Source organism: Desmodus rotundus, chromosome 12 (assembly GCF_022682495.2).
Source record: "Desmodus rotundus isolate HL8 chromosome 12, HLdesRot8A.1, whole genome shotgun sequence".
NCBI classification, from domain to species: Eukaryota; Metazoa; Chordata; class Mammalia; order Chiroptera; family Phyllostomidae; genus Desmodus; species Desmodus rotundus.
The window spans coordinates 29,389,445-29,410,929 of NC_071398.1; the positions used below are offsets into that span (position 1 = coordinate 29,389,445).

The window sequence follows — 21,485 nt, forward strand, 5'->3', positions numbered from 1 at the left end:
ATCTGAGTGCTCTCCTGGCAGCTCTGGGAAACTCCATCCAAGGCCCGCCTGAGCTCGGACAGAGGAATACACGGTAGGCACAGGCCGTTACATTGGGGTGCTTGTATTTCAGGCATGTGATCTTCAGTTTTCCTTATTCTCATTTTCCACAAATATGAAAATGATAAAGTCGAAATATCAATAAATCTCGATTACTCTGTCTGCAAGTGACAGAAAAACCCAAGCAACCCAGCTCAGCCCAGAGGGAGCATTCCTGACGTGTGCAACTCAGCAGCCTGAGGTGAGCTGGCGTCCAGCACCACTGGACCCAGGGCTGCGGGCGGTATGATCGGGATCCAGCTTGTCCCTCTCTGGGCGTGGATGGATCCGTTCACATATTACGTTTTTCCTGAGTTGCCATGTATTTGCCAGGAGTTGGTTCTTGCAGCTGCGGTACAGCAGGGAGTGAAAAGGCTAGGCAGATAAATATTTCCTGTTCTCCTGGAATGCCATTCTAACGGTGGCAAATCAACAATAAAAACGTCAACAAAAACTAAACAAGAACATGCCAAATACAGGATGTATTCTGGACAAAAAGAATAACTAAAACAAAGGAAAATAGGCTGAGGAGCAGAGATGATCAGGTTGCTGCTCTGGAATGGGTGGTCAGAAACTGGCTGTGCAGGAGGGTGGAATCTACATTTAATGGGCAAATCTAAGGACAGTGAAAATTATTAAAACAGGAACCTCTTTGGAAGTGGAGCCCAGAGGATAGAAGGGAGATCTCTCATACATGTGTCACTTGAGGCATGACCCCAACAGGAAGGTACCCGGCATCTCTGACAGGACATGATTCTGCTTTACTGCCTCAGCAGGAGGAAGAAAAGATCTCTCCTGGCCCAGTAACAGCTCAGCCAATGAGAAGCTGCCATAACCCAGCCAATGAAAAGTTACTCCAGCCCTGGCCCCGCGCCCCAGCTGGTCAGAGCACTATCCTCATCAGTCAGGGCACATCCAGGTTGCAGCTTCGGTCCCCAGTTGGGGCGCATATGGGAGGTGTCCAATCTACGCTTCTCTCTCTGTCTCTCTCTCTCTCCCCCTTTCTCTCTAAAATCAAAAACATATCCTTGGGTGAGGGGAAAAACAAAGGGAAGGGGAGGGAAGGGAAGAAAAGAAAGAAGAAAAACCAGTATATTTTCAAACTCCAGTTTCCTCCAACGGGCTCCTCATTTACAGAGCCCCTCCAATACCTGTGAAGAACAGCCCTCTCCTTTGTTTCCGAGACTTCCCCACGGTGTGCCTTCAGACCACGAGCCCCAAACTGCGATTCTTTGTTGTTCCTGAATAAGCCCACTTTGTTGGAGAGATATCATTTGCTTAAAGTCCACAGGATAGGCTTTCTTTCTGAAGTCTCCACAGTATTCTCATCATAAAATCAGGAAGAAAATGCTTTTTCCAAGGGAGACTGAGTACCTTGAGAAGATTTTCCTGAAAGTTCGTGCAAGGCCTGGCCTCTTGAGGCATAATAACATACTTAAAATATCCTCTGTGAGATCCTCTGATGAAAAAATAAAATTTCCTATGCATGTACATTTGAAAAATAAAATCTCTACTTAAATGCTTATTTTGACTCTTTGCCCAGGATCAACTGCAAAAGTGCTTCTGTTTAGAAAGTACAGTTCAGCCAAAATCCAGCTTGTTTTTTAGGGACAAGAAACTGGAGGGGAAAACTCAGAAAACGTAAGGCATTGGGCAAAGGGAGTGCGGGGGCATTAGTGGGACTGTGTCTGTGGTGCAGGTCAGGATGACTCCCTCCCCAAGGCCGGCACCTCCCATGGGACAGCGCTTCCCACTGTGTGCCAGGGCCGCTGGCCCAGAGTGCACAGTGAAGCCCGGAAGGAGAAGAAAGACTCGAAAGAGGGGACAGGGGTGAGACCACTCAACCCAAGGTCCGTGTCAGGTCAGCTCTCCAGATCTGACACCAGGACCGGGTGGGGACAGGTGGTTTGTGCCCAGGAGGCTGAAGTACTGGGCTTCTGCACACTGAAGACAGCTCTCCCCCTCCAGGAGCACCAGGCCAAGGATCCTGGGGCACAAGCATGGTTTCTGGTTTGCCCTGCTGAGCTCCTGCCTTTGGTGCCTGCTAGGACCTCTCCTGGCAGGACCCTCTGTCCATCCCCTTCTAGTCCCCTACTGCCCTCAAATCCAGACACAAACTCTCTTCAATCATTGTCCCCATTTACTCCCGCTTGTTTATTGCTCAATTGGTCCCCTAAACACTCTCAAATGCTGCCTCTACAGAGAAACCAGCATGTGGAACATCAAACAGGCTAAAGGACCATTATAAACCAGAACTGAATACACCGAGTTTTCCGCCTCCTAAATGTAGCAAGTGTACTCCTGGTTCATTTCCCCTTCTCAACAGGAGACCACCAGGTACGCACTGAAGGCCGTGACTTTCTAGAAAGGAGTGAACTTTTTCAAAGCAGCTCATGTAGCAACAGCCCCACCACACCCCGCTATGCAGGCCTCTGAAGTTCCATGTGTTACAGGTCAGATGGTCGGGAAACGGTCAGGGTGTGGCTCTCCAGCACGGCCACCGGTCAGGTCATGGGCCCTCTGCTGCTTGGCCAGCGCCACCCTCAAGGTGTTGGCACCCAGGCGTAAGCCCTGCAGACAAGAGACGGCCCGCTGGGCCTCGGCTGGGTCCTGGTAGTGGAGGAAGGCCCTGTGCTGCGGCCCCTGCCAGGTGAGCCGCAGTGGGGCCGCGTCATGCTCCCTGAGGGCTCTCTTCAGCTCGCTCACTCGGGCGAACCCAGGGAGGTTCCCAACGTAAACAGTGTTGGAAGGCACATCCTCCCCTACCTCCGGCTGCGGTGGGTCGCAGGGTCTTCTGACAGCGCCTGGGGGAGCTGTGTGCAGGCTTCGGGTTTCCAGCTTGTGTCGGTGCTCATCCTGAAGGGTGACATCTTTCCCAGCCTGCTTCTCTCGGGAGCGGAGGTTTCTGAGTATCGGGATTTTCCCCATCATCTCACCGCTGATCTGAAAAAGTAAAGCAGTCCCAGCTATTCTCAGGTGCTCCGAAAGGGACCACCACTTGGTCCCGAGGGAGGAGAGGCAGTCTCTATCCATACATGCTCGGTCACGTGCACCCACGGGCTAGATGCGCATGGTTCCACCCGGCCTCTGTGATGTGGGTCCCCTACTGGCATCGGTAGCTTTGAACCCCACCCCTGCCCTGGCTTAAGATACCCTATGGCAGCTGGCAAGAACGGGCAGCTTTCTCTAGTGTCCTCGAGGCCCAGAAAACAGAAAGCCGAAGGCCTCCTACCCAGAGAGGGAGCAGCAGAGCTCACCGGTATGAGGGTTACAGGGCCACAAAGGGCAGCTCCCCTGGACAATGGTGTTTTTTTAAATTTTTTAATTTTTTTTGCTTCCATACCTGTCCCCTCTCCCTGATCTCTGCCATCAGGCAGGATGAGGTCTTTAACAGGCCACAGGGATCTCCTCCTCCTCTCCCCCTCTCCACCGAAGGAGCATTTCTCACAGAAATGTGTCGGTGAAAACATGGAATCAAGGCAAGTCTGAAATAGAACACTCCCTTGCAAAACAGTTCTAGCAATGAGTCTAAAATAACACATACCACACAAAATGTTAAGTCTCAATGAATAGGACTCTGTACAAAGGACATCTTTGGCTTTTTAGCCCTAATGAATTAACAAATATTTCCTGAAACCTGCAACAAAGGATAGCAGTAAATGAGGCTCAACCATGGAGGCTGCCTGAACAGGCTGGAAGTGCCTCTACCTGGCTAGCAGTGTGGAGCCTGCTAGGGTGGAGCCGTGACACTGGGAACTTCCATCCACTGGGTCAGACTGAGTCTGGGGCAGGATAGGTCTAGTATTATCAGCGGAATCAGGAGGCAGAAAAGGAACAGAAAAGCACTCTTTTGTCCCTTTTGACGACCCTCATCTTTAATGATACTTTCTGTCTTTATTTTGGGCACGAAGCTTGCAAATGATCAGTTACGAAGAGGCAAGCAGTGACCCAGACACAGGCTTCCCCCAGACATGGGCACGTTCGAGTACAGATCAGCACACAAGGAGACAGGTGCAATTTTTCTACAAAAATAAACAGTCTGACTAGCATCAATGTTCTCGTTATATTCAGAATCCTATGTAACTTAGAGCAACGGTTCTTATTTTTGGCAGGGTGTCAGGGACCTTTGAAAGACGCTGTGGTTCCCTCCCCAGGACTCCCCCACAATTCTGTATACAATTTCCCAATGTCTGTTCAAGGACTTCCAAACCACAAGAAGTGCTCAGGCCCCAGGTTAAATGTCAATGAATCAAAGTAAGATTTAAAGAAATACAAACACCTAAGAAGAGTCAAGGGCCTCCTTGCAAACTGAATCGAGCACTGGTTCTCTCTCCCAGTGCTCAACACACAATACTGTCCACCTCAGCAAAGCCTTTTCTGTGGGTCAGAGCCCTCGCCAACCAGCTGCCGCCCCTGCTCCCTGGCGCGGCTGTGGCCGAGGGCCCTACGGGGAGTACTCATCCCCTTGGGTCTCTAGAATGGCACAGACTCTCAGCTGCCAGGGAAAGGCTGTGCACAGAAAGACTGGCTCCTTCTGATGCTGCCCATTTTCAGACACACACACAAAAACCATGTCTATGCCATGGATATCCACAAGACGTGACTGATCCTTTCTGATCAAAAGGAATTTTTCGCCCACTTGTCTGTCCCTCGGCCCTTCTCTCGAACTGACTCATCGAAAGGTGATTAAACGCACAGACCAGTACTCTAGAGGTTCCGGGTCTCAGAACCCCAACGATGACCTGAGCTCAGCCAACCCAACTCCTCCCTGTGCCCTGCTCTGCCTTCTTAAAGGGTTCAGATCCTTGTGTTCTCTCAGAATATTTACAAATGACTTAAACTGGTCATACTTCGTTTCCTAAGTTACTAGATCTAGTACTTACAAAGGATGATCGAGTTAAAACTACAATCACAATCAGAGAAAAAATGTGACCGCATGTGCAGGGAAGAGCCAGACGTTATCCCGCTCCCAGCAGCAGCAGCGGGCACCCACAGGCCTGGCCTCCCGGTGGACACTGTGCTTCCGCCGGGCGGCTCCTGAGCCACCCACCGGGCGAGAAGCCCTGGGCGTGTCTGCCCACTGGAACCGCAAGGCTCTCTCAGGCAGAAGGAAGTGGGCTCAGGAAACTGGGCTCACGGGCAGGGCTCTACACTCAGGCAGCAGAAATTCATTTTATTGTTTTATTTCTTTTTTTAGTATTTTTATTTTTTTAGGGAGATGGGAAGGAGAAAGAGAGGGAAACATCAAGGTACAAGAGCAACATCAATCGGCTGCCTCTTCCATGAACCTCAACCAGGGACCAAATCTGCAACCCAGGCATGTGCCCCGACCAGGAATTGAACTTGCGACCTTTCAGTTTACAGGATGATGCCCAACCCACTGAGCCATACCGGTCAGGGGAAAATTTCATTCTAAAACCTGTCACGTGAAGTGAAAATATGTCCTGCACACATTGCAGAGCTGGCACATGTACCAGTTGTAAGCAGCTGAAGAATAACGGAAATGTTTTAACCACACATTACAAATTAACTGGAAGTCTGTGGCATGGCTGCATGGGCACATGCAAAGGGGTCTTTAGAAACTGCAATGCACAAACGCATGGTTTTCCTGTAAAACTGTTTGTTTCAAGGGCAATATGTTCATTGGATAAAAGGAATGACGAAGCCAATGTTATTGTGCTCTTCCACCCTGCCCTGCCCCGCCCCGCTCCACACTCCCCGACAAGTTTTAAATGGAAAAACCTCCCGGCTACAAGGTGGCTTTCGCGAGCTGCTTGCCATTTCTCTGCAGAACGGCTTAGGTTGACTGGTGTCCCATAGCTGACAGAAAGGCTTCTGTGAGCCAAATGCAGAGGCTGGACATCACACTCGGGACAGGTCCATGGCAGTGCTACTGTTTTTCCTGGCTGGCAATTGGGAACAGTTGTTGTATTTTGTCAACTTGCCATGTGACATGAAAGATTTTGTTTGTTAATCAAACATAAAAAAATATTTCCATCCTTCTGTAACTAAAAAAATAGTATAAAACAAATTTGATTTTCTTTTATGTGCCACAATCACGCTTCACTGAAGCATACAGATATCAGTCATTTATAAATATATATTCTCTCTAATGATTAAATTAATGGACCTGTTCCCTACAAATGCTGTTTTGTATAACATAAGCCAGAAATCTGACTCTCAAGGCATCTGCTTCCAACCCAAAAGAAGAGACGGGTTCTAATCTAACCTCAGCCACACACTGGCTTTACGACTTTGGATGAGTTGCATTCTTTCTGGCTCTCACGTTACTTGACTCAAGAGGAGGAGACTGGGATGGGTGATCTTTAAAATCCCTGTCATTCTAAAACACCAGGGCATGTTTGAGTAGCTGCCGGCAAAGATAAACAGAAACACCAGGAGTATTTCTAATATGAAATATAACTCACCAAAATAGTTAGTTCTCTTGCATGAGACTGAAGTTTAGTTGTTGATGAAAATGCTCTGAGGTCCCTCCAAATGCCCGAGGTGAACAAATTCTGGCGTGAGCACACTCAGAAGAGTATGAAGCCAGAAAATGTGTTGCCTTCCACAGTCATTCATGCCTTGAAGGGTCCTCTAGCTTTCCAATTACAGTATGTCTTAAGTAGTATGCAAATAAATTCAGGTCATTAGCCCTCCTAGTAGATTTGGTCATTTCTGCCATCTATACCCAGATGTCTAGTAGGAGACCTTGAACCTGGCTGCTTATCAGAATCCCATCGGTTTGCAAAGTAGAGTCCTAGTTAGGCCCTTGCCTGGAGAGAGTCTGCAGCCGAATTATTCAAAAGCTCACAGTAACTCTAACTACGGCCACCCCAGGCCTGGGGACAACTGCCCTGCCAGATGGAGAACACAGGAGGAGAGGAGACGCCTCTGAGCAATGGCCCGGACCTGGCTGCGGGATGCTGCGGCTGCCCTCGGTGCCACATGGGAACCCACCTTAGACCACACGACGCCTGCTGGTTTGGGGCGTGCACACCCTGTGGCGATGACTCTTGTTGGAGTGAGAATATAGTCCACTGTGAGGTCGTGACCCTCCAGGAGCGCTTCAGGTATGTCAATGACCTGGTCAAACAGAGGTGGATAAAGGAGCTGGTGGAGAACAGGGCTCCCCTCGTGTTCACTGCACTGCTCGGCAGAAGCACGATGCCGTCCCAGACCCCCTGCGCGGGGAGGCCTAGCTGCTGCATTGCCGAACATATCCGGCCCCAGCAGGTCAGCACCACTGACTGACAGCACGGAGTGAAGGCAGAGACCAGCCTGCCGCTGCCTGTCTCTCTCTCTCCCCACCCTTCTCTCCCTCTCTCCTTCCCTTCCCCGCACTCTCAGAGGAGCACCTGGCAGTCGTGGACGATGGTGACGACTGGCGTTCCCTGGCTGACTGCTCCCATCGACACCATCATGGCATATTCAAGATCAGCATAGCCTTCTCCCTTCCCAATCCTCCAGCCTGAGAGACAACGCAGAGTACCAGTCTCCCTGTAGGGTCTGGGGAGTCATTCAGGGGCAAACTGTCCATTTCGTCACAGTGAAAGGAGAAACCTGGATCCAATACCCCCTGGCCCTCCCGTAGGAACTTCCATAGTAGCCCTGTGGGCGGTCCACCAAAAACGGACTTACAGGACTCAAAGAGGAGTAGCAACACTGAGGACGTACAGTGGCTGACACACAATGAAGTGAACTGCAACCCTCTCAAACGTGCTACAAAAGGAAACTGCGCTTGGCTTGCATTTACGTGAGCTTTATGTTAGCAGAACTACATAAAAATAAAGAAAGAATAGTTTTTAACTGATGAACAAAACAGAAACAGAGGCGTGGATACATGGAACAGACTGACAGCTGTCAGAAGGGGGGAGGGGGGCTGGGTGGAAAGGTGAAGGGAGTAGCCCAAGAACGTAATATGCATGACCCATGGACACCGAAAACAGTGTGGTGACGGCCAGAGGGAACGGGGGCGGGGGTGGGAGGACATCTGTGGTAGTGTCAACAATAAAAATAATCGTTTTCATCTCTTTCCCTTGAAGGAAAAATAGACCCCTACTCTAAAATCAGAGATTCGTGATTTAAGGGGGCAGAGCCTTATCTTGTGAAAAGCACTGAGTAGCTACCCAGTTCAACCCTGCAGTTCTTGGAGGAGCATGGTTTCAGCAGTACTAGTACTATTTGTGCAAATTTGTAAACAGCTGGCACAACAAAGAGATCATCGTCTGGAGCTAAGCAGGAGGAAAGAATGCAGCAAGACAGTACACGTGAAAATGCCTTCTGTCTCCCGAAACGAGCCTCTACATTCCTCTTGGTGGGAAGCCCAGGACAGGGCAGAAATTTTGACTTCTACTTAACGTCAGCGGCAGCGTCACCACCAAGAGTTCAAGCCTCGTTGCTCATGCGTCATTCTAAGATTCAGATCCAATCGTGCTACTTTTACAATTAAAAGCCTTCAACTGAGCATACAATTCAACAGAAAAATAGCAGAGGATGTGAACGGTCCGCAGAACGAAACAGGCAGATGAACAGCACACGACAATGTTCAACGTCACTCGCAACTGAACTCAAACCGAAGACACACAGAAAACAGTGCTCACCGTGGGACGGGCACACCTTAAAGTTGGGTGGTTCTAGTTACTGGCCGGGGAGTGCGGAGAGAGGCAAGGCACACGGGGCTGGGGGTGTGAGCTGGGCAACCTTTCTGGTGGGAATCTGACAACAGCCGTCAGGATTTAAAGTCCACCCTTTGGTTCGGCAGTTCCTCCCCCAGAACAGTCCCCAGAGGCCCACCCACTAGGCTACATGCCAGACAACACCTCATCCTAACACTATCTGAAAGGGAAAAAAACAAAACCCAACTCTGGAGGTAACTCAATGTCCCTCGGCCAGGGCTATCTAACAGAAGGAGGCCCACCCACGGAGAAGGCCTGGGAGATCGTCATCGCACGGCCCGAGCGCTGTGGCTGTGCCTCCTGTGAAACAGGCACAGGATGAACACACAACCCACACAGAGTGCGTGCGACACCTGCAGCGCCTCCCATGCTGCGGGTGTGCCGTACACTGACACAAGGAACTGCTGACCATGGGGACCGGGGAACAGGGGGAAGGGAAGTGCTGCTTTCCGTGCCACTCAAATTTTATAAGTGTGGGCACAGAGGTTTTGTTGTCTTAATCGGGCAGTTATCGGGATGATGGCATTTACAAAACATTGTTTCTTCTTCATATATCCTGAGCTAAAAAAAGAAAACTCCCGATGACCTTTTGAAAGAAGACATCTTTGCTAATTTCCCATTGCCAGAACATCCCATCCCCTGGCCTCAAGGCTCTGGGAAAGCTGGCCCCAACCAGCAAAGCGCTCCGCTAGGTAACAGGCCCCTCCCCTCTCTCTCTCCTCTTCCACCTGCCTCGGAAACAATGGGCATGCAGAGCTCGCCCTGGTGCCATTTCTGAGATGATGCCCAGCTGGAGGTGCACGGGTCGCTCCTCTGACCCCACTGATGTCCATCCTAACTTCTACTTCTGACACCGAGCACACCGCATGGCAGTTCTGCGAGTGTCCACTCCTCCTGCCCACTGTGGGCCCAAGGCTGCCCACTGTGGGCCCAGCCTGCCGGCCTGGCGCCTGGCCTGTGGTAGGCCTGCACGCGTACCCATCCCTGACGACACTGACGAAGTACCTGTAACTGCACAGGAAGAGCGAAGATAAAGAACTACAATACCTCACATGTTAGCTCAGACAGCTGGGAAAAAACAGTAAGTTTAAAGTGAAGATTTTAAAGGCCAGCATTTAAAAACACCAAGCTCAAGATTGACTCAGAGCATCTCTCACCAACTATTTACTGGGAACCTCTCCTGAAGAATGAACTTGATTTTGGATGATTAATTTTCAAACAGAGAGCTTTGAGGGTGAGTGTCTCAGGATAGTATCTCTTTTTATCTCTTAAAAGGATGGGAAGAGAGAGAACACTTTCCCAGTGGGAATCACTGATGGGCCCCAAATGACACTGTATAAACGCAGGTTTGAGGTGGGATGATCCCACCTGGAACCACGGATCCCACCAAAGAATAAGGAGATTGTTTTCAAGAAGCACCAAGCTGGGCCTGGGGCAGAGCAGGGCAGAGGGGGAAGAGGTACCTCAGGAACCACAGGGGCCCAAGTCCCAAGGGTGGCCTGGCAGAGCGAAGGCCCCGAGCTGCTCATATGCCTGCGTGGCCAAGCCCCAGGGCTCGTGGGGCACCCCGTCTTGTCTAGGAGGCTGCTGCTTCATAACAAAAACAAGGTTTAGTACTTAATGTTTTTCCATTTCCTGGAGGCTCTCCAAAACCAACTATTTACTGACATACTGCAAATAAATTCAGCTCCAGTTCCAGTTAACTTAAGAACAGAGGGAAAACCTTTCACCACCTGAAGAGAGATTATCTCACTTTATTTTTCCTGTTGAAAAGAGTGAAAATACTGTAAAGGTGTTGAGTGGGGCCAGGAGAGGGAGGGACGGAGTTAACTCCTCAAAATGAACGGTAGATACACTTGGTTTGGAAGCCAGGCACGTGTCCAGAAAGCTGAAATTACTTACTGTCAATGTCTAGGAGACGGACAGAGAGCTGGTGGAACAGCAAGCTGCAGAGTAAGGGGTCACATCCGTGAGTTTCTGTTTTCAATCTTACCTTTTTCAGAAACGGCGACAGACCCCACCACAACTAAGTCCACAAGGACCCTGGAGTCCAAGCCCACGGGGACGCTGTAGTTCCTCACACCCTGTGGACAGAGACGTGGACCTGAAAGCCTCCACAGCAGGGAGCGGCTGCCCGGCCTCCTGACTCACAGGCAAGGAGCAGTCAGGGTCTGAATCGACCCTTTGGGAGAAACAGACACTCGCACGGCCCTATAGCAAACACCTGGCGCTGCAGAAATGGCATTTCTGGAAACCCACTGTGGGCCAGTTTCCTACATTCCTCCCCACCCCCTCAGGAAAGATGCCAGGAGGAACTGACAGCACACATGGATAGCATATTAATTTCATAATATTTAGCAAATCATTTCTTTCCGTGACACAGAAAAGCACAGTAACTAGAACACAGGCTCAGCAGTCACACAGAAGTGGGTCCTGACACCTCTGCCCCATGACCTCAGCAGGAGGAAGCGCTCTGAACTCCAGTGTCTCCATCTTTAAGACAGGGACATGACCCCAGGGCTTAGCGAACTGATGTTGGAATGAAGGGATGTCACAGAGGTAAAATCTGGCACATGAGACAAGGCCAGTAAACGTGGGTGCCGTAGTAACTCAGTATGAGATGCTGGAGGCCATGCATAGCATACTCACTCTGAACTATTACTCATTCAACCACAATGCACCAAAAGCACACCCATGTGTACTAACTCATGGAGGCCTGTATTTAACAAACAGGGAAGCTGATATGGGCAGGACGCTGGTAGCAAGGCTGCAGGTGAATTCGGGAAATCACAATGGGGCGGTGTACGGAGCAGTACCTGGCAGAAGCGAGTCTCTGGGCTTGGTACTGGCCCCTCGACGGTACATGACCGGCCACTTCCAGGATGAGTGCATGTGGTGAGTTTGGGGGACTCCCAACAGTCAAACCAGCCAGTGGCACACACCGCTCCCACTGTGGGGAAGCCTGTCTTTTCTTAATCGCACAGGGGCCACAGAGGCAGGCGGCTCTAGTCCAAGGCCCTTTCCCGGCTCTGTGTTAAAGGGCTCACTGTCTGGCAGCCTGGGTGAGCAGACAGCTAAGAGGGCTTTCTGTTTTAGAACTGGCTGTCACGCTTCCTCTCCCCTCAGGCGGTCAGCCTCACCTGATAGGTCTAGCCAGAAAGAGCATGCACAACCAGGAATCTCCTGGTTCTCCAAGGTCATGTGCATATCAATAAAAAGAATCACTGATGGGCAGAAAGACTCATCAGATTAACACACTTTTCAGTCTGCCCGCAGGGGTGGTCCCCAGAACACTCCCATGTCAGAGTAAATACAAAGACAACGGTGACAGACACAGGGGTTTGGGGCATGATGGTGGCAGGGAGCGGAGGTGGTGAGGGACAAATTCAGAGATGTACCTGCCAAGAAATAAGGCTCTATCAGAGTGTCCCGGGGTAGACGTGCCCTGTGGCAGTATTTCCGCCACTAAGCTTTGGTAAGCGAAATAAGGGTCGCACTAAACTTGCACCTGCATGTAGAGGTGGCCGTAGGCGTCTCTCTCCACTTTACCGTTTCCCCTATGCCAAAAAGTAAATGAAAATCTTTTGGGGTTCATGACTCTGGATCTCTGATTTCAGTGCAGTATCTCATGTTATCAAACAGCCCCAGCTCTGTTGTTCAACCCTTACAGTCCCATCATGAGAACTGGCCTGGCCCCCCTGGGCCCGGCTCTACTTTCAGGAGAGCATGCGTGGGACCGGTCAGGGCTAGTGCTTCATGGGGACCTCCTGGCAGTGAGTAGAGTGGTGGCCACCTTCCAGACAGGAAAGGAACGCTCTTACGGGTGCCCTGACCTGGAGCTGGCTCCCAGGAAAAGACTGCTCTCCCGGTCACGAACCTAGGACTTACAACCGGACGCACTCCCTGTGCGCTCCAGGACACACGGGCTCACATCTGTGGCCCTGCTGCCAAGTGCAGCCGGTCAAAGGGTCTGCATTTCTGAGCAGCGACCAGAACCATTGCAGCCTTTCGTTCTCCTACCCTTATTTTTCCCTTTGCTTCTTTTTCCACACGTATTTTATTATTTTACTTTGTAAGTATTATTAAAGCCACCTCAAATTCATTTCTGGAATAAAACAGGTTATCAATAAATAACAATAAAGCATTTAGTTTTTTACGTTAGACTTAAGTGAAAAATCCCTTAAAAAAGGAGTATTTGATGCTCTATTTTTTATTCCAGTGAAGAAAGAAATCAAATGACTTAAGGGTACTCTAAGACTCTGAAAAGCCACCGCATTCTATTTCTTTATCTGTAAACTACAGGACAAATTCCATTGTAATGCACCCTAATCCAACACTTACACACTTTGGTTTTACTACATTGTGAGACATTCAGGAAAACCTTATATACATATAAGATATATATTTATATTTATACATATTAATTTTACACACACACACACACACACACAATCATTAATTCAGAACTGTGAGGCAATTTCCTATTGAACATATTTTGGAATTCTACCCTGTGCCCCAATGGCTCTGGAGGCCTTTGATAAAATGCTGTGGAGCACTACACATGACACAGATTAACACTAGATGGCGCCAGAGTACCGGGTAATTTTTTTTTCCTTTTCCTTTTAAACAGAATTTATAATTTGCCAGCTTGGCGCAAAATAGAAACCAAGTTACAAAAATGGAATCCATGTATTCATAGTTTCTCTACTTGGCTCCCTTAATGACGGGATTGCTGAATACTTTAACATCTCTGTTCACTTGACTTTGTTAAAAATAAATTTAAAACTTTGTGGTGTATTTTATGCTATTCTAACTCACCAGAAGGTGCAGCTGAGAATGTTCTCTCCTGGGTGAGTGACTGCTTCTCCCCTTACCTGAGCGGTGGCGCATTTCCGCAGGATGTCTTTAGTTGCCCCAGGAGGTGGTGTGATCCTATTAAATAACCCTGTTCTCAGTCGTGGTGTTGGAACCAACAATGTTTTTTTGCTCTTTTAAAAGAAAGACAAACAGTGAATTACAAAATGAAATAGGAACTTTCTTGAGTATGTTTTTAACATTTCAGGAATGGAAGCAAGTTACTATTATTTGCAATTTTTTGCAATGTGCCAAGGAAATCACTGGTTTGCAAACAAGGTAATTATGCGTGGGGGTCACTACTTCACCCTGCCTTAGGATAAAAAGCAGGGCATTTGTTACACTTGCTAGTTCTACTTTACTTGCCAATGAAAATTGTTACAGGTAAAAAATGACAATACAAATCCAAACAAATGTCTTGCAAAACTTTCAATCGTAACTTTATTGAGCTTGTTCTGAGCATTAAGTGCTATACAGTTACTGTTCGCATTTGAAACTGCATTACAGATGCATTAATAACGTTATTCCATTAAGCACTTATGTCTCGTTTGCTGTTCAATTTGCAGCCTAAGAGGTCAGCCCTTGATACAATCAACATTTTACATGGATCTCTGTCAACAGCTCTTTTCTTCTATTTAGTTCTCAGGTTGTCAAAGTGCGGGCCCTGGGCAGTAGCCACAGGAACCCCTGCGTACTGGTTAGGAACGACCTGCGGGCAGGCCCATCACCCTGCTTTAACACGTCAGCTAGCTGGGTAGGGAGAACCACTGCCCAAGGGCATCTCTGTAGATAATGGAGGGGTAGGCTATAAGGCAATCATAAAATTTATAAATACTTTTTTGTGTAAAAAATAGTATATTTTAGTTTTTGTGCAGGAGATGGCAGCCCGACACCAACAAAAGACCTATAAAATCACGGTCTGGCTTACCTAAGTTGAGATTTTTCAACCACAATAGCCTTTTCAACATGATAATGACCACATCCTATTTTCCCTTTGAGTGTTAAGTAATTTGGGTTCATTTCATTTGCCTCTGGTACGCTGCAGACTGATTCTGCTTCCTCCCTTTTTTCGGGAAGCTGCTCACCCCACAGCTCAGTGGGTCTCAACCCTAGCTGCACGTTAGCATGGTCTGTGGACCTGGAAGATTCACCAAGGTTCAGACCACTCAGAGCCCCTGATTCAGAGCCTGACATCGGCAACAGATCACCTCCAAGCTCCCCGGAGGGCACAAGCCTGCAGCTGGGGCTGGCAAATGCGGCCGAGGCCAGTGGCTCTCAAGCACCATCAGATGTTCATTAAAAAGAGACTCCGATTCCAGGCCTGGGAAGCTCTGCATCCCCACGCACAGGCCACTGTGTCCCCAGGTGAGGCCTGGGGCTGTATGCAACACCATCCTTGCCTGCACTCGGGTGACACTGTGGAGCTTCCTAGGTGATTCTTAACCTGCTCAAGTTTGGAGAAACCACCGAGGAACCTGTAGCCCTAGAGCACAGGGACCACAGGTGTCACTGTGTACTTTTACTACTACGTCCTTGAGCTCACCACAGAGCCTGCAATGCAGCTTGGCCACTTATTTCCCCTAAATAAATAAAGTGACAGTGAGGGCTCAGCTGTGCCACCCTGTCACCAGGTTGTACTCCGCTCACAGGTTGCCTTGGCCAAGTCTAAAATCTCCAACACACTCAAGGCCAGTGATTTTGTGCTCAGGGGCTGACAGGTAAGAACCTAAGCCTCACAGAAGCCAAGAGCTGGCTCTGGTCCCACGGTGGGTCACAGTCCTAGCTCCACGAGTCCTGATATGGGGCTTTGCCAAGACACTTGACCTCTGTGTCTGGTTTCTCCGATGTCCTATGGGAACAGGGGTCACTCCTACAGGGCTGTCAGTAGGGTTAATGGACATAGGAAAACGTTCGGATAGAAACGTGCCTCATGTACAACTGCCCACTGTGGGTCCTTCACTGCTGCTGCTACTATTATGACCTCTAGTTCATTAAAGTGACTTATGGACTGGGCAGATAAGGCTGGCAAGAAAGAATGCTTCCAGAAGAGTCTGAACCAGAGGCCCCTCCAGGGGCTGCACCGCAAACAGAGGACGATTCCTGCGCGGAGCAGCTGAAAGAACCAGAGCAGCATGGCCACCCCGCCTTCCCTGGTGCTCGCTTCACCACCGGGGACGAGAGGCACCCTGCACAGCCGCGGCCTCTCAGGCTCTTCGTTTTATCATTGCATAAGAGCTATGAGCATTAAAATTTATACCAAGGTTTATGTTTATCCTTACTGAATTATAAGAAATTAATTTAAAGTAACCCTGGAGAAACTTTTTTTCCTTGAAAGGGGCCTGTACAGCTAAGAAACACTGTTCTAGTTTTTTTATTTTGGGGACTCACATCAGACTCCTTACTCACAGGTTATCAAGTTTCAAAGAACTATAATATTACAAATGCAGCAGAAGGAAATAAACATATCATAATCCTTCCCTTCTGATGAAGCACATCCGAACTGCGAAGGCCTCAGCGTCATCATTTTGAATGTCCTTTATCTTTGAATTTAGAAACACTCAGGACTTCCAACTGACTGCCTGCTAAACGAGTGAGAGACTTCGGGACTGTTTCTGGACAAAACAACTCCAGGGCGCGTTCTGCGCAGGAAGGAGTCAGAAGAACCATCTTCCTAAACACAGGACTGCACACGTTCACCAGCCACCTGGCGACGGCTGTCCCGTCAGGGGCAGGAAGACGGGATTACCTGCAGCGCCAACAGCCGCACGCCTTCCAGCGGTTTATCGGGGTCCACTTTAACTTCCTGCGTTCTGGCAAAAACTTCCAGGTATTTGATGTTTTGGCAAGCCAGGTAAGAGCCCTGGTTAGGCAAACAGACAGAGATGCACTTACGTTGAGGACGAAGAAGCGAGCATTTTTCTGGGGAGCATCAGGGTTGACTTTAATGGTTCTGGCCGTTTTGAACTCCGGCAAGCGTGGGAAATTCTCAGCGGCACGAGAAGCACCCTGTTTTTAAATGCAATTGCACGTTACTGAGTGGATCACTGCAGCCTGAGCAGTTTGCTCCAGGGTCCCACCCAGACTGGCGGAAGCACTAGTTGTGAAACAAGATTTAAGAGTCACCCAAAGAAACATCCAAGAAAGCAGTCAGGGTAGAAAGGGGCTGAGAAAGCTTGCCGAGCCCTGATTTATTACTGAAATAACACACACACACACCCGCAAAGTGTACAAATCACATGAGAGCTTAATGACTTGTCACAAAATGAAAACACCTGTGCAACTACCACCTGAATCAAGACAGAGAATGTAAATCAAGGTTACAGCACTAACTAGGAACCTCCACCCCTCTCCTAGTTGATTTCCTTTTTAAAGATTATTATTGATTCTGTGCATCTTTCCCTGTACTTCAGCACATTTCTCTCCCTGGGGTAACAAGCACTAAGCCAAAACAAAGTAGCAATGTGAGCCATCCAACAGAACAGTTGTTCAGAAGGACAGGATGGCCTCAGAACCAGCTCAGCTAAGGCCCAAACAAGGGCTGGGGCTTGCTTCTTGGAAGCCAAGCTGGGGAGAGAAAGTCCAGTCAAAATGGGGGTGATGGCAGGCAGATGGGCCACATCCTTCGGGCCTGACCCGAGAGCAATCAGTGTATTTTCACAGCGTGCTTTCTTTGCCTCTTGGAAAACATGTATGCCAAAGACGATAAGCTGTGTGTACTGCCTCTTTCAAGCAAGCTTTCTCCTATCAAACTATCATAAAGAGACATATTTGATTGTCTTCTAATCGGACCAGTTGGGAAACTGAGGCCCACGTCATCCGGAACTGGTGCAGGCTTCCTCTTTCCAAAGGTGCTAGCAGTGGGGCTTCTGTCCCAGAGCACGTCCCCCTTACTGTCCTTAGGGAGCCAACTTTGTGAAAAGGTACTGCCATAACATGCTTCCAGCCAGGATAAGCAGACATTTCACTCTGCAGCAAACGGTAAAAAGCAGACTGAGCGCCATCCCGTGACGAGGGACAACCAGCCAACCCATGCTGCTGAGAAAGGAAAGAGGCCCTGAGAGTGAGACTCAAGTAACACAAGGGACGTATCCAAACACAAAAACACCCCAGCCTGGTGGTTTGGATTTCAAGCAGCCTCTCTGTTCACCGAATTTGAACTCACCATGAAACAGGACGATAACTGCATTACTAACGGTATTCATGTAGGAACACCCTGTTTCCCTTTTGAATGCTCCAGGAATGCTTCAGTACCTTGAAGTTGGGAATCCTGTGATGAACAGGTCGGGGAAAGTCAGCTATATTCTGTGACTCCATGTAGTCCCAGATCTGCTCGCGAATGTCCTGTTTGGAAACACCTACTGCAACGAGGGCGTGACTGATTAAAACAGCAGAAAGGAATCCCACAGCGCACACACGCATCCCAGGTCCTCCAGCGTGCCAGCTGCAGCCGTACCCCCCACCCCCTCCCAGGCCAGACCAGACTCTAGGGCTTCTGATCTCTAGTCATCAGATCAGGGTTAGTAATCAGTTCTACACCCATGACCCAATTGCTCAAGTCCAAAAGTAGAGTAAACTCAATATAATCCAATGTTTAACCTGGTTCTTCTGCTAACCTGTAGTAGGAGAGCAAAATGCAACCCGAACCACGCAACCCCGCATTCCCAGAGCTGCCGTTCTGCTCAGTCACGGCACGGTCACCTAACACTGTTTAGTCTTCAAGTAGCTGCGGTCAGTTTACTCGTGCTGTAAATCCGGGAAGCTTGCCTTAACCCTCAGGGATCTGTAAACCAGCTATTATTTGGGATTGCCAGCTACAACCCCTTTGTTAGTGTGGGAATCTCTTCTTTTATATCCAACTTTGGAAATGTAATTTTAGGCAACACATATATTTTGATTGGGGCAGTCCTAATAAGATTTGTATTAACTATGGGTTCCAACTGGAGTGAAGAAATATAAAAAAGTTTCCAGTTAAGTAGAAAACACAAAACCAGCATATTCATATTGATACATTTTAAAATATTCTCTGAGTTTTTGCTTTTGTTGGTCCAAAAGGGTAACCTTGTACAGCTTGTTTCGAGTCACTTTGGTATCTACTACTGGGCTTATTTTCATAACAATTTAGTATTCAGTCAGCGTTGTGAAATATATGGTAATCTCTTACTCGTATACTCTTACTACCAACCTAGAAGTAGATTCAGTGCCCAACTGTAACTTACAATGACATCACACCCTTCCACCTTACGCCACCCAAAGTCTCCGCAGGGATAGAGCAACATCGTACTCGATGTGTATCTAACACTGGCAGCAAAAAGTTGGCCTCTTCTTTTCAGAGAATGTAGGTGGTGCTTACTGTAACTAAACACACCCAGACCGTGAACCTGAGATTCTACACACAGTGCGTGGGGCTGAGCACCTCTCATCACTCAGGCAGGAAGGACGGGCAGGTTTAACCTCTCAGGTCATCAGTCTCCCTTAAATGAGAGGAGGCTGCCCAAAAGTAACACAAGGGAGCAGCCCCACAGCCAGAGAAAGCTGGGAGTCACCTGGATGGGCAGGAGGGTGGGGCAGGCAGCGGGCTCTCACCATAAACGTTTCTGAATTGTGCGGCTTTGAATCATTTGAATAAATTACATTCTAACAGCGAAGCCTCCTTCCTCACTGTATGCCAGGCTCCAAGTCCTTCCCCTTGGCAATCAGTGCACCTGTTTCTTCTCGTGAATTCTTCTTCCCCGGGTATTTCAGGCTGCACACAGGAGACACTTCTGTTCTCACCCTTGTTTTATTTTCCTCAGGGAGAACACGATCCGTATAGTTACGCACACTGCTCTGCACTTTGTTGTTTTTACTCAATATCTTCAGATTAGTCCATGTGCATATAAAATGCACACTCCTATTTTCTCAGTTGCATAGCATTCCACTATTTGAACAGGTCAAAACTCACTCAAGCAGTCCCCTAATGGGCAGTAAGTGGTTTCCAAACTTTTGTTACTGATCTATGCATTCACATCCCTCTGCCCATTTTGCATCAATCTGTGAACCCTCTATGTGTAGTTCTAAGGTGTTAAGGGCCACAGCTAAAGGTTTCTACTGCTTATGCCCTCAGACTGGACCTAGATCCCCCTGGCATGGCGTGCATGCAAGACCCTTCCCAGCCAGACCCCAGAGCCTCCTGGAACCTACTCCAGACTTTGCTGGTGCCTCTTAACCCTAGCTGTGCTTCTGAACCACTCCAGAAACCAAGCACGCAGACTTGGGTATGCTTAGGGAGCACACACGTTTCTACAGATACAGGCCGAGATTATACTGCTGTCAGCCTGGGTACAGCTACAGGGGCAGCTTCCAGCACTCAGCTGTTTTGGCTGGGAGCTCTGCACCTCCTGGTCTCTGCTGGAAAGTCTGCTCAGCTCCATCTCTCCAGCAAACCCTGTCTTCAAGGCCCAGCATTGGCACTACCTACAGAAGTCTCCCTTCCATTCTGCTCCACAGTTCTGCGGATCCCTTTATAGTACCGGGTAGAATGAGCTGCAAAACCCTGCTGGTCACTTCAGCCTCATCTCCCATCATTCTTCACTTCAAATTCAAAAAGTGGCTCAACCGGTGTTGGTCCCTGGCCCCACACACCTGCCATCTCTCTCTTTCAGTCCTTAGTACTTCCTCTCTTCTCCTCTCTCCTCCTCCCAGGTCCAGCTCCTCCTCTCACTTCGGAACTAGCTGAGCTGCCACCTCCCCCAGAGAGCACCCTGAGCACTCAACTGCAGACGGATGTCCTTCCTTTAAGAATGCAGAGCACCCGCACTGTTGGCGTGTTTTTTTTGAAACAGAAACAACTACACCGATACAACTGTCATAAGGCTTTACATCATCACTTTCACTAACAGCCCAGAGGTCCTACCGCATCCCCAGCACAGTGCAGGACACGGTGTGGGACACAGGAAGTGTAGAAATCAGGACCCTTGCCAGAGTCGATTAATCACAGACGTTTGAGTGCCTCCCATTTAGAAAGCAATGGGCTAACTGGGAGGAGAGGGAGAGAATAAAAGGTCACATCCTTGCCCTTGGAAAGTTATGAAAACGTAGGAAATGATTAGGATAATAAAAGGCGACATATATTAATGTGTGAAATGCCTGAACCCTGTTCTGTAGTGGACGGTCAGGTCATCTTGAGTTTCACTCTTCCTTCTACCTCTAGCTCTAAGCTCAGTCCTAGCACTTGGCAGGCATCTCCAAAGGTCCTTTCCCCCCTCTCATTCCATTGTACTAACAACAAGAGTTTACTGTGCAGTTCACATGCTGCACGTGTAGTAAGGACTGGAGTGACAGATACTGGCGCGCTGGCCGCTCTACTGTGATCTTTGCCATCACCAAAGCCCAGGGACTCTGGGGAGAGCCTCCCCAGTGCCTGGTACACCCGAGGCCTCAAAGCTTTTGTTAAGAGGACAGTGATTAAGTGCCGCAGCGTTTCAGTTAAATTGGTGTCCGGACCTAACCCTGCCAGCAGCTGTGAGTCTAAGTTTCCCGTTCTGTAAAGTGAAAATTATATGGGAGGGCAGATCTCACGGGAGTAGATGACTGGTACGGGGCGAGAGGACACCACCCCTACCCAGCAGGTAGCGCTCCTTCCTCTGATCCCGTTATCACCGGATCCCGCCGGGGTCTGACCCCCCAGCTCCGCCCTCCGTCCCATTCCTTTCTCTCCGGCGGTCCCTCTACTCCATCCCTTTCGATCCCTCCACGCCCGCTTCTGTCGGCCCCCAAGAGTTCCTCCGCGGCCCGGGCTCTCTCTCCCGCGGTCCCACACCTCCTGGTCTCTCCCACGGAACCTCACCCGCCCTGGACTCCATAGCGACGCAACCCGTGCGCGACATCTCCCCGGGC

At 49.2% G+C, this 21,485-nt stretch overlaps 1 protein-coding gene across 14 annotated transcripts; it reads right to left on the bottom strand.

Annotated features, from left to right (window-relative positions):
* Positions 1 to 606: 606 nt before the first annotated feature.
* Positions 607 to 21,477, bottom strand: MTHFSD (methenyltetrahydrofolate synthetase domain containing). Of its 14 annotated transcripts, none has more exons than XM_045191862.2 (9): positions 20,232 to 21,397; positions 19,194 to 19,353; positions 17,862 to 17,965; positions 16,503 to 16,616; positions 13,631 to 13,744; positions 10,750 to 10,840; positions 7,437 to 7,549; positions 7,039 to 7,164; positions 607 to 3,021 (listed from the first exon to the last, which is right to left on the bottom strand). In XM_045191862.2, the coding sequence occupies exons 3-9, from the start codon at positions 17,922 to 17,924 to the stop codon at positions 2,533 to 2,535; spliced, it is 1,110 nt and encodes a 369-aa protein (XP_045047797.2). In that variant the 5' UTR covers positions 17,925 to 17,965; positions 19,194 to 19,353; positions 20,232 to 21,397; the 3' UTR covers positions 607 to 2,532. The 14 variants fall into 14 exon arrangements, with proteins under 14 accessions (XP_045047797.2, XP_045047796.2, XP_045047791.2 ...); XM_045191861.2 differs by having other exon boundaries at positions 17,862 to 17,968; XM_045191853.3 differs by lacking the exons at positions 16,503 to 16,616; positions 20,232 to 21,397 and adding exons at positions 16,357 to 16,470; positions 21,409 to 21,431 and having other exon boundaries at positions 609 to 3,021; positions 17,862 to 17,968; positions 19,154 to 19,353.
* Between the last annotated feature and the right edge of the window lie 8 nt (positions 21,478 to 21,485).

Bases quoted from the DNA above. Each gene is read 5' to 3' on its own strand.
- MTHFSD (XM_045191853.3), bottom strand. From the start codon at position 19,196: ATGGTGAGAGCCCGCTGCCTGCCCCACCCTCCTGCCCATCCAG. The intron at 13,745-16,356 runs GTAATCCCGTCT...TTCTTTTAAAAG, and splicing joins TGCGGCTGTTGGCGCTGCAG to AGCAAAAAAACATTGTTGGT. The intron at 7,165-7,436 runs GTGCTCCTCTGA...CTGTTTGACCAG, and splicing joins CCATCGTCCACGACTGCCAG to GTCATTGACATACCTGAAGC.